Raw genomic sequence first — 13393 nt, forward strand, 5'->3', positions numbered from 1 at the left:
GTAATAAAAAGTTATGTGAACGTGGTCTCTCTTGAAATATTTTATTGTACTATACTCACCCTCTTGCAATGAGTTGAGATGATAAAAAGCCTAGTGATGTGATGAAGTGAGGTGAATGACATAGACATGATATTGGGTTAGGCTACACTATGGACTTTCTGACAATACTTCAGAAGGAGGATCATTTGTTTCTGGACTGTGGTTGACCACAAGTAACTGAAACCATGGAAAGTGAAACTGCAGATAAGGGAGGATGACTGGGCTTTTTGGGATATTAACCCCTTATCAGATAAACCTTTTACAAATATTTTCTACTATCCCATAGGTTGTCTTTTCATTTTGTTGATTTTCTTTTGCTGTGCAAAAGTTTTTTAGTTTGATATAGTCTTACTTATACTTGATTTTGTTGATTGTGCTTTGGGTTACATAGACAAAAAATCCATTGCCACAACCAATGTCAAGGAACTTTTTCCCTATGTTTTCTTCTAGGAGTTTTATGGGTTAGGTCTTATAGTTAAGTCTTTAATCCATTTAATCCATATAATTTTTGTGAGTGGTATAAGGGTACAGTTTTTTCTGCATGTAATTATGCAGTTTTCCCAACACCATTTATTGGATACTGTGTTCTTTCTCCATTGAGTGTTTTTGGTTTCATTGTCAAATTTTAGTTGACTGTATACAACTGTTTATTTCTGGGCTCTCAATTATGGTCCATTGGTCTCTCTGTCTGTTTTTATGCCAGCATCATACTGTTTTGATTACACCTTTGTAATAGAGTTTGAAATCAGGAATTGTGATGCCTCTAGCTTTATTCTTCTTTCTTGAAGATTGCTTTGGCTAAGTGGAGTCAGTTGTGTTTCTAAACACTAACAATGAAATATCTGAAGAAGGAATAATTCAATTTATAGTAGCACCAAAAATGATAAAGTACCTAGGAATAAGTTTAGCCCAGGAAGTGAAAGAGCTGTGCATGAAAATTATAAGACATTGATGAAAGAAATTGAGGACACAAATAAATGGAAAAATATCCCATGTTCATGGATTACTATTATTAAAATGTCCATGTTCCCCAAAACCATCTGTAGATTCAATGCAGTCTCCATCAAAATCCCAATGGAACTTCTCACAAAAATAGAAAATCTAAAATTTATATGGAACTATGTTAACTTAAATGATTTTGAGCATCTCATCTCCACCTGCTTCAAAGTTATGATGACTTTTAATGAATAAGTCACGGGAATAAGAGGCACAGCATTAGGAATACAATCAGTGATACTGTAATAGTGATATAACAGGATAGCTGGTAGCTACACTTGTAGTGAACATAACAATGTGTAAATTGTACACCTGAAACTGATGTGTGTCAACTGTACTCAAAACATATATGTTTTTTTTTTTTTTTTTTTTTGCCTTACTTAATGTCAGAACTCTTGCATAGCGTCTGTCTGGACCCTACTTACCATTTTGACCTAATCTCTTAGCACCCACTCCCATTCTCCTGGTCCATGCTTTTTGTGTACTTGGATCTCCCCTTTCCCCCACCCTGTGCACATTTACATCTTCAGATTTCTTTTCTTTTAAATATATTTTTTAAGATTTTATTTATTTATGAGAGACACAGAGAGAGAGGCAGAGACACAGGCAGAGGGAGAAGCAGGCTCCCTGTGGGGAACCAGATGCAGGACTTGATCCCAGGACTCTGGGGCTATGACCTGAGCCAAAGGCAGACCAAGGCTCAACCACTCTGCCACCCAGGCATCCCTACATCTTCATATTTCTGTTTGTGCTTTTTTTGTTGCCTGCCAGACTCCTAGTTATCCATCAAGGCCAGATCAGACCTCTTTTTTTCTATAGCTGTCCCTTATCCCCCTTATGAATAGGATTAAACTCCTCTTTATTTCTAGTGCTTTATCCTTTGTTCTTTTCTAACATTTAGCTTCTAAGAGTAAGTTACTTTTTAGTCCCTCTAGCTAGGCTGTGAGGTCCTTGAAACTAGGAACCTTGACTTTCTTATTTTTGTCTCCCCAGAGCCCATACTTTAGTCACATAGAGGAGGTGCTCAGTGTTTGGTAAAAAATTAAAAATCATTTTGTGTATGATGATGAGTTGGGTAAGTGAAAGGAGCTGTTAGGCACAGCAGAGTAAGAATAATGGGTGGGGAATTTGAGGTGCTTGGTGGAAGAATGAGAGAGAGCAGTTAAAAATGTGAGGGCAAGAAAGATAGGCAAGGGTAAAAGGTAGGTAGAGGTAATGTAGACATGTAGGGCAGGATAGGCAACCTTTGGTTATTGGAACCTCTTGCCTCAAGAGGTGGTCAAGGAACAGTTTGAATTGTTGAAAAAGGAATGGTGGCTTTATACACTTTCTTGCTTGTGCTTCTCCGAGGCTCAAGATGGGTTTAGGATGGCATCTTACTGTAGGACTGTTAGACTCTTTGTACCTCTTTGCAAACAGAGCTAACAAATTACATTCAGTGTTGTTTTCTGCATTTCTTATTTTTATGTGTTCTTTGGTCTTTTAAAGCTTTGAAACTCTGCTTTTTCAAAAAAAAATTTCTTATGTTCTTAAACATTCCCGCCCCTTTTTAGGAAGAAGAAATTACCTGATTCTTTTTCACTCCATGGGTCAGTTATGCGACATTCACTTTTGAAGGGAATTTCTGCCCAGATAGTGTCTGCAGCTGTAAGTATTTTGTTCTCTTCCCCAGCTTTGTAACCTGCAATGGCATAATGAAGTAGGAATGAGCATAAAACAAAGCACAGCACTTCTCTTGGCCCCGAGGCTTAAAAAAAATAGAATCTGGCTTTCATGGGTTTTGTGTGATTGTTTTTGACTCATAAGACATGGCTACACATCTTGACGTAGAAATTAGTGCAGCCATGAAATAAAGGTCTGCTCAGAGTCTCTGGTGTGCCTAAATGAAATATGGCAGCAAGCCTAAAAGGAACACTATCTGCCTTTTCTTTAAATTCCTTTTCAGTTTAGTTGCCATCTTGTGTATTTGGTTGAGTTAGAGTGCTTGTTTTTTTAGTCTTTTCATATGGAGAAATGATTGATCAGAATCTTTTTACAACTGAGTGATTTTCTTGTAATTCACAAAACTCTTTTCATGTCCCTTATTTTATTTACTTTTACAACTTTGAAAGTAAGGAAAGCCATATCCTGTTTTACAAATGAGAAGAGAGGCTCAGAGAGGTAATATATTAACTTGTCTTACATCATTGGGTTAGGAGATAGCAGAACAATTACTCAAAATTGGGGTTTCTGGCTCCAGCTGTAGTGCTGTTTTATTGTGAAACGGAGGTGGTATTGGTGAGTATAGCCAGTGTATAATGGCTGGAACAGAGTATCTCTGGTCTTGAAAATTTTTTGGAGCACTGGGTTGATGCAAAAATATTTAATAGATCACTAAGACAATAGATGCTGATTCTGGTATGGGTTATCAAATTTTCCTTTGACCTCAAAGCATATAATATTTTGTGGTCTTTTTCAATTTTAGTTTTCTGAATTTATTGTGTTAATCTTATATATAATAATAGTGATGATCATGATGACAATGATGACATTTTCATATCCCAGGGACTTTGACTTTTTTAATGTTTTCATGGAGTTTAATTGGTATTTTGCAAACTCAGTTTGGACAAAGTTTTGATTTTTCAGAAGGGTAAGAGATTTATATAGGAGTGGTATCATGACATCATTACTGCATTGCAATTGTCAGATTTCTCAGAGAAAGCTCTTGTTGTAGAAAGCATACCAAACCAAACCAACAAAAAAAGCAAAAAGAAAGAAAGTGTTCTCTGTGGGCAATTGGTATACCCTGACCCAGCTCATATATCATGGAGTCAATTTAAATAGATAGTCAAGCAATGGAGGGAACCTGGGCAATTGTCCTTCCTCTTTTAGGTGGAGAGTAACTCAGATTTGCTAGAATGGGAACCACCTGTTGAGGATTACATTTCCATGACGTTTTCTGAATTTAATCCTTATGTAGGTGATGAAATTCATTCCTTTCAAGATCAAGATGAACCAGAACAGTCATTTGACCCACCTGTGCAGTTTTAAAAATATTTTGAATAATGGAGACTGAACTAAAACTCAGACACTGAACATTGATTAGATAAATCTGTTATTTAAAAGGGTTTCTTCTCCCTCTTGAAGAGGAGGGAAAAATTCTAATAAATCCCAGAGTGTTTGCATTCTATTCTTATTTCATTGCTATGGCTGAGCTCCTTTGGTCTGTTAAAATGAAAACTGCTTTTCCTGTGACAGTGCTCATACTCTGCCTTTCTAATTTTGGATTACCAGCTCAATTTAAATTGTATGCTTTTCTATGATGGTTGGTTTATTAACATGCAAAGCTAGTTATATTTTGGGGTATCTCCTGAATAAATGTTCAGTAATGCCTTCAGCCATGTGGATAGTGATGTTCCTAGGGTGGCATGGGGCCTTGTTCATCACGGCTTTGTAGTGTCCATGCATGGAGAACACTTAGGAGAGATGAAACTTTTGGGGTTGTGAACTTCATTCACAACTCAATGGCAAATGAAAGTACTGTGATAGATGACTATATTTTAAATTACTTAAAATTAATTTTAAAAAGTATTTATTACTTTTATGATCATCTAAGATAGTAGAGACACTTTAGCAGTTTTTTTCTGAAATGTGTCCAATGTGTAAGAATCTCCTGACATGCTGATTAAAGTGCAAATTCCTGGGCACCACCCCAGACATACTGAATTGGCATCTTTAGTAGGGTAGCATGGGGATCTGTATTTTATTTATTTATTTATTTATTTAGTTTTAAAGATTTATTTATTTACTCATGAGGGAGAGAGAGACAGACACATAGAGGGAGAAGCAGACTCCATGCAGGACACCTGATGCAGGACTTGATCCCGGATCCCAGGATCACGCCCTGAGCCAAAGGCAGATGTCTAACCACTGAGCCATCCGGGCGTCCCAGGGATCTGCATTTTAATAGGTATCTCAGATTATTTTAACGTAGCCTGGCTTTTGAGAATCACTGCTCTATGATGTTGCAACACCAGTACTAAGATTCTGTAATCTCTAAAGTGCTTTCCACATCTGTTTTTGTTTTTGTTTTTTTTTGCTTTTATTTATTTCTATTTTTATTTTTGCTTGTTTGTTTTCTTAGTTTTAAAGTAAGCTGACTTCTGATTTCATTATTCAGGTTCCATTTGAACTATACTTTATGTTCATTGCTCTCTCATTCTTTTTCTCTATCTGGACACAAAGCAATCATTTATCAGATGTTTATTTACATGCATCTTAATTGTCAAGCATGTTGCATACTTTACACACACATATCCAAACAAGGTTGGGGATATCTTACTATCTAGAACATTGAACATAGCAGCTTTGTGATTATTCTTCCTTATATTCCCATGCTCTGGAATAAGTTTTTTAATTAGTTCCCAGGAAGCTCTATAAAGTTGTATAAAACAGATTCTGTCTTCCTAGAGATTCTAACAATTAATTCACCACATTGACAGGGACAGACAGAAATGTAGAAATGATATCAAAGAGGCTGGCCTAGGAACTGAAGCTCTGAGTTTGAGACATAGTTTGACTACTACTTGAATAATCTTGGGCAAGTCAGTTAAGCTCTTTAAAACTTATTTTCTTAATCTGGAAAATCAGAATAATACATGTTTTATCTGTCTCTTGCAGTTTGAGAATCCAATAGTGTAATATATGTATATGAAAGCTTATTGCTGCTACAGTGCTAATTGTTGTAAGCCCTTATTTAAAGCTATAGAAACATCAAATAGGTACCTTTACAATTATATGATACTTTACATTTAATTTGATCCTTAAAACAATTCATTGAGGTAGTTGCTGTTTCCTTTAATAGATGAGGAGACTAATACCCAGAGAGTTAGGTGACTTTCCCGAGGTCATACAGTTACTCTGTGGACTTAATTTTTTATTTTCTTGTGCCTGAGGACCGACTGAATACACCCTGCTTGGGTTTTATTGAGGGATTATTGTATAATCTGCTTGATAGGAAGCTTAGAGGAAAAATATCTTTACCATGTTTCCCTTTTTAAAAATCTTTATGTACTGCTATCGTAACAGAGTTTATTCACATTATTGAAAGTGGGACTTCTTCCCTCATTTCCTTTGTGTTTTCATTTATAATTAGTACCTTTCCTAAAGCATTTGTTACAGTTAGTAAAATAAAATGACCCACTCTTATGCTCTTTATATTTTGTTGTTATGTGCAACTTTTGTGGTTTCTCTTAGTTGGGGGCAAAAATGAAGGTTCCACCTCTTGTCTGAATTGATTTGGATCAAAGTATATGCAAAGAGAGGGGCTTATATCATTTTCTGTTTAAAAATGAGAATATCATTTCAAATGCTCTTTTAATTTCACTTAGGACAAAGTGGATGCTGGCTTGCCTACAGCAATTGTAAGTATACTTTAATCCTTTAAAGGTAAGCTTTCTCTTTGGATTTTCTTAGATATATTCTTCTAATGTTCAAAGTTATTGCATAAATTATTATGATAATAAATTCATAAGTCATTTACTGCCAGTAATCAGGTTTAAAAATTTTCCATATTGAATGTTCTCTTTCTTTCTGGTGTGTTGTTATTCTTCAGGCTTTTGTTTGAGAAGCATATAATGGAATAATGATTAGCCTTTTCCAGGTTTATTTATATGTGCCCAAGTAAATTTGCTCCTTCTGTGATTTGGCCTCCCTTTGGTTATAAGGGAGTGGAAAACAGCATTTGGTGAAATCACTTTGTGGTAAATAGTACATTTAATAGTTCTGAACTCCCTTGCCAAGCCTGCCAAATAGTAAATCTGTGGCGCGATTATAGAGAACTGGGGGATATTTGAAAGCACACTAGTGCCCTCTTTTCTTGAATACTTCCAGCTGCCTTCTGTAGCTTTCTTATTAGTTAGTCAATTGGTGAGGAAGTGGGCTGAATTTTGAATATTTCTGGTGCCTTTTGGCTCCTGTGAATAAACTGAAGGCTTTCTCACCCCTTACCCACACCTCATAGCTGGCTCTTGGTTGGGTAGCATAAGTGCCTTTTACTTTGTCTGGATCCCTGAAAAAAAAATTTTTTTTAAATTGCTTTAGAGGAAGCTAAGTGGTGTGTTTTTGCCTATAATGTTGAACATATGATATTTTGATATTGTTACCCTTGGAGTAAATTTAGAGGGATTCCCAGAAATAAAATGTCCTGAGTTTCATTTCCCGTCTTACCTCCTAGTTGAAATTCTCCTTATTTATAATAGTTGGTATGTCATCTGGTGCCTAGAGGAGAGAAGACTAACAAATTCAACTCGGATTGTTTCAAGATTCTTGACATACTATCTCAAAATGTAATCTTCCCTTTTGTTCTCAGGCAGTGTCCAGTCTGATAGCTGTGGGTACATCTCATGGATTGGCTTTAATATTTGGTAAATTTTAAGTACTTTCCTTACTGTAGATATTAAGTATCCTTTTGACCTTTATATCTTTTAATAGTTGAATTGTAAACTTAATTTTCTTGTGAAAAAAAAAACAAAACAGAAAAATCTAGTTCTATTGTTAAAATTACTTGACCCAAGCTTATTTTGTAGCTCATTACAAGTTTATTTTCTTCTTTATGAATGTATAAGTTATATCTTTTGAATTTTGACTCTACAGACCTAGACAGAGAGAATATAAAGTTGAAAGGGACCTTGGGTTGTTCTCTTGTCTGCCTCAGTTTGTGGTAGTGGTGATTTTTTATTCTAAATCCTATCCTAGCAAGTATTCTAAAATATTTTCAGGAAAAGAGATTCACAGGCTTTTTCAGTAATTTTTCTTAGCTCAAACTGCAGTAACTTCTTTATCATTTACATTGTAAATCTCTAATCTGAAAAATTTCTCACTTATAATCACATTCTTTTGTTAGTTGAGAACTTAACGTTTATTTATATAGTAGAGATAGTCTTCAGTGTTTTCTTTATTCCCTGCATGAGACTAAATAACCCTAGTTTTATTACTCTTTGCTTTGCTTTTGAATTCAGTACTATCAGCAGAACATCTTCTGGGTTTTTAAAATTTTATTTAAAAACTATGAAATAAAATAAAAACTATGAGATAATATTTTTCTATTTTAAAAAAGATTTTATTTATTTATGAGAGACACACAGAGAGAGAGGCAGAGACACAGGCAGAGGGAGAAGCAGGCTCCATGCAGGGAGCCTGTCGTGGGACTTGATCCCGGGTCTCCAGGATCAGGCCCTGGGCTGAAGGCAGCACTAAATCGCTGAGCCACCTGGGCTGCCCTTTTCTATCATTTTTAATGTTCTCTTCTGCATCTTCAGTCTTCTGCATCTCTCTTAAATGGGATTCCCAGTAACACTTGTATTTTAGTAAGGAATCTACAGGATATTGTATAATGATTACCTGGGAATACTTTAATAACAGTACTACAATTTGATCTGTGTTAGCCTTGCATCATTATTTATCATATGAGTGGTTGTTTTCCCCTGTGTTTGAATGGTTTGAATTCCTATTTATAAATATCCTAAAAATCCTAATTATCATGGATTTTAACACCTATTCTTTTCAGAGGTGATTGATTTAAGTAATAGAGTTTTGTTGTTTGAAGGTGGAATGAAGGAACACAAAAATAATTCTCTTCAGAGAACTTTAGAATTGATTCTTTGAATAATAATTTTTTCCTTATTTCCTAATTGATATGTGTTCATAGTAGGAAGTTTAGATGAACAATGGGTTGAAGATACAAAATAACAAACTCTACCACTCAGGAATAATCCCTAACATTTCTGTATGGCCCTCTAATCTTTTTTTGTACATGTGTGTATGCACACACCCATGGAATCATGGGTGGAATCATGTTAATTTGTAATCTGCTTTTTCATCATAATCAACATCTTTGCATGCAGTTATATATTCATCTATAACATCCTTTTTCATGGCTACATAGTATTCCTTTAAATGAATTCATCATAATTTACTTAACCATTTCCTATACTAAGACATTTAGGTTGTTTCTAAACAAACAGTATAGCAATGAACATCTTTTGTAAATGCATTTTTGTGCACATGATTACTTCTATAGAACAAATTCTTAAAGGTGGAATTGCTTAAAGTCCAGGTATGAACATTTTATTTACATGTTTTTCCAGGTTTCATAACCTAATTAATTTAGGAATATTTTAAACACTTATTGACATAACTTAATTGCTTTTAGAAAGTTTTACCAGCCTGCTCTCCTATCAGGTGTAAGAATAATTCTTTTTTTTTTTTTTTTTTTTAAGACTTTATTTATTTGAGAGAGCAAGCATGAGCAGGGGAAGAGGCAGAGGGAGAGAGAAAGGGAAAAGCAGACTCTCTGCCAATCAGGGAGCCTGATACAGGGCTTGATCCCAGGCCTCTGGGATCGTGACCTGAGCCAAAGGCAGACGCTTAACCGACTGAGCACCCAGGTGCCCCAAGAATGCTTATTTTCCTATGCAGGCATAATTGGTGTTAGAGTGAAAGGATTTAGGGAAAGGATCCTAAAAGGACTTATAGTTTAGTCTTCTTATTTTATATATGAAGTGGTTGAGAACCAGAGAGATTAAGAGAGACAGAGCCAAGTTCAGAATCAAGAAACACTGAATCCTAGATCAGTGCATTTTCACCATTCTCAATAATTCTCTCCTGAGAGAAAAGGAGGCAGATTCCAAGATGGATGAAGAATAGAAGAACTAAGATGAGCCAGAGTCAAGTATAATGTATATGTTTATCTGTCAGCAGAATGCATGTTGATTTTGTTGTTGTTGTTCCCAGTTGCCAGTGTTCACTTTTCCTCAGCTCCATCCTCTTTAGCATCCCTTCCTTACCACAAGGTTATAGGGATACATGTCTGTTTATAATCAAACCCACTGCCACAAATTAAATGAATTATTTAAAATAAAACCAATTGAGGGCAGCCCCAGTGGCTCAGTGGTTTAGTGCCGCCTTCAGCCCAGGGCCTGATCCTGGAGACCCGGGATCGAGTCCCATGTCAGGCTCCCTGCATGGAGCCTGCTTCTCCCTCTGCCTGTGTCTCTGCCTCTCTCTCTCCCTCTGTGTTTCTCATGAATAAAAAAATAAGCAAGCAAACAAACAAACAAAAAAACAATTGAGAAGAGTACATTGTCTTGCTACTGTCTTCTTAATTTCCTTGGGCCTGCTTCTTAATTTTTTTAGATATCAACTGTTTTGTTGTAGATATGATTAAATGGTAACCTTTCTCTACAATCTCATGGAAAAGGAAATATGCCAAAGTGAACATTTTGAGGAAAAAAATAATAATATCCTGGTTATGCTTTGAGTTTTTAATCATGCAATTAGTAACTTTTACTCAATATTTTTGTGGAAATCTGGTTATTTGGACAGTGAGTTTTAACAAATGGATTAAAATTTGCTTGAATGGCAGTAATAAATAGCAGAGTAATGATACTGTGAAGTGTCTAGAAGTCTGGGTTAAATCTGATCTCATTTAAATATCTTTGTTGATCATAGGAAAAGAGTAGCAGGAAGAGTTATACTTGTTTTAAGTGACATTAGATTCTTTATTGGAATAGGGGCCTGGGTCATTCAAATAGTGATCAATGTAAACTTCTTAAAGGTGATGTATGTTGCCTCTTTTAATGGACTATAGGTATGTGATATTTATTATATATCTTGGTTCTTTCCTATATACAGGATCTCAAAAATTCAAATAGTTGTAAAGATGCGTCTCTATTCCAAGGCCCTTAGTTTCCTATTTTTGGAGGTTGCTAGTATACTTTAATAGATTATCTTTTTGAAGCTGTTGTATTTCTATCAAACTTCCTGGACTTGGATTTACTTACTGTGCTATGATTTGGATATTACACATTTTCTCTTTCTCATAATCAATACCTGAATGTAATCATAAATTTGTTAATCACATTTAGTATCATTCCCAGAGATAACTAAAGGTTGTCACTTAGACTTTTGAAATTTTACCTGTCTTTTCTCTGAACTTTTGAACTGATTTCTTGCTTTTCTCTTTCTTTTGATCTTTCTCCATGGATTCAAAGGAAAAGGTATAGTAATTTTGGTTTGCATGAGTGACTGCTTTTCTTTTGACCTTTTTAGTGTTGAAAGAGAAACTGTCAGTTACAGTTGATGCCTTCTTATGAAATGCTTACTGAAAAAAAACCAGCTAATTGAAACTGGTTAAAGCAGGGAATTATTAAAAATTATGTCTATGCATACTTTCAGTGTTTTATTTTGACTGAAAATATACAAATATTCATTTTCTCCTTAATACTATGATACAGTGCCAAGCCTTTTCTTTGAGTTTGTTATCTGCCAGTTGGAGGTCAGAAGCTCTTTTCTTTTGTAATAAACTGCATCAACAATGAGTTACATAAAATTTGCACTTTTAATTAAAAGAAAAAGAGGTAGTAGAAGCCTAGGCACCTATGAATCAATTGAGGTGTACAAAATTGTAGATTTTTACAAAACAACTCTTCAATCTTTGACAGTTATCTTGTCCACATCTTATTTCATGACAGGTTTTCAAGAAACACCTTTATCAGCTTTTTCATTAACATTCATTTAGTTTTCATGGAAACAATAGTTCTTTCTTTTTCACTCTGTTTTATCAGTTTACCTATTGGTTAAGTTTTTAAAGTCCAGTAACATTATGGTGGCATGAGCAGGTTTCGAAATGAACACAGGCAGCTAACTAATTATAAGATAATAGCCAGTTAGCAATGGGAATTCACTGTGTCCTGGGCTTCTGTCAGTGAGGGGATGAGGATTTAATTCTTTGTGTCTGTTAGGTGGAGGTCAGGTAAAGTGCTTCTACTGTTTTTATGATCGTTAATGAAATTTTTTTTCTAATACCTCTTCTTTTGGTCTCTCAGAATATTTTTTTTTCAAAGAATATTTTAATATTTACAAAGAGTAAGAAAAGAGTAGTATTGAAAAATGATGAATGCTGGCAATAAGAGAGCTCTATATACACGATTAAATTTGATTTCTTCTAGGATCTAGTTATTTCCTTCTTTGAAGCTCTTTGGGAACTTGTTAAAACAAATTAAAGATGAAGAAATAGAGGATTGGGTCAATTTTGGTATATGGAAAGAGCAGAAATTCTCTTGAAGTATGTTCAGATTTAGATTTTATGGCTATTACAGACTTTATACATTACTTGTGGCTTTTCTTTGCTATTTAGCACATTACTCTTAAGCCCAGAATATGCTGAGGAGATCTGCCCTAAGCAAAGTATACTTTGAAAGCTAGACTAATAAAAGAAATAGGTATAATTCATTGCAGTGTTTGTGATAACTAGGCTTCAAGTTGTCTTAATTGGTAAGCTATTTATTATCATTAATAATAATTCCTTGCATTTGTAACATTTGATAGTTTTCACATTTTTCATAGGCATTTTCTTATTTAAGTTCTGTGCCAACTCTGTGAAATTTATAGGAAAAACGATAGTCTCATTTCATATTTCTTGCCTAGAGTTATTTGCTTTATAAGGACCCACTCCAATTTTTTTAAAAACTAAGTTGACAATGCCAACCAAATGTGATTTTGTGTGGACTCTGTAAATGAAATTAGATGTACTGCTAATTTAATGGTTTCTCCCAGCAATAGATAAAAGCAGACTTCGAGAGTGGGGAAAAATGGAATTTTTCCTTAAAAATTAAGGCAACCAAGAGCCCCCTTGGAGGAGTGCAATATGGAAAGTTCTGATGTTTAACCTCTCTTGCTTCTGTCTAGGTCCTCCTGTTCTTTCTATATAACTTTAGAATTCAAGTGTTTGGAAGAGGTTTTGTGTTTGTTTATACCAAATACCTTTTTCCAGAAGTGTCCAGAATAATCTGGGATACAGAATGTTTAGTTACTCCAGCAGAAGAAACCTCTCCCATAAGATTCTGGTTTCTTCTTTATACAGAAATTCTGCCTTTTATGAGTTTAGTCTAAATTGTATGATAGATAGCAGGTATGTTAATAAGAATTGATAAATAACTTTGTGGAGTTAAAACCAGAGTATATTTTATACACTGTCCGTCATCTCACGACCATGCTTAACCGTATAAAGAGACATTATAAAGATAATGGATATATTGTAAAAATCAAGAGAAAAACTTGAGAATGTTTTCATTAACACAGTCTTGTGGGATGTAAGTTTCATATATATTTCAGGAATGACTGAGCTTGATAATTTGGTCCCCTGTTGCAGCTAGTTTTTAGTATATAGGACCCATAGGAAAGCAGAGTCCTATTTGGATTTTTAATCCTGAAGTTTTTCTTCCTTTCTTTTCTTTATTTCTTCCCTTGATGGTACCCTTTATTTTATCATATTCCCTCATTTTCCTATTCTTATCCTCCTTGAGTTATAAAAATACTT

At 34.8% G+C, this 13393-nt stretch overlaps 1 protein-coding gene across 4 annotated transcripts in view; it reads left to right on the top strand.

Annotated features, from left to right (window-relative positions):
• VPS8 (VPS8 subunit of CORVET complex) overlaps positions 1-13393 on the top strand; it is a 254636-nt gene that overhangs the window by 21898 nt on the left and 219345 nt on the right. For all 4 annotated transcript variants that reach the window (XM_077879951.1, XM_077879954.1, XM_077879952.1 and 1 more), the window contains exons 5-7: positions 2589-2682; positions 6405-6437; positions 7385-7439. In XM_077879951.1, coding sequence (XP_077736077.1) covers positions 2589-2682; positions 6405-6437; positions 7385-7439 — 182 coding nt within the window. The remainder of the gene's footprint in view (positions 1-2588; positions 2683-6404; positions 6438-7384; positions 7440-13393) is intronic.

Source organism: Canis aureus, chromosome 31 (genome assembly GCF_053574225.1).
Source record: "Canis aureus isolate CA01 chromosome 31, VMU_Caureus_v.1.0, whole genome shotgun sequence".
Taxonomy (NCBI): domain Eukaryota; kingdom Metazoa; phylum Chordata; class Mammalia; order Carnivora; family Canidae; genus Canis; species Canis aureus.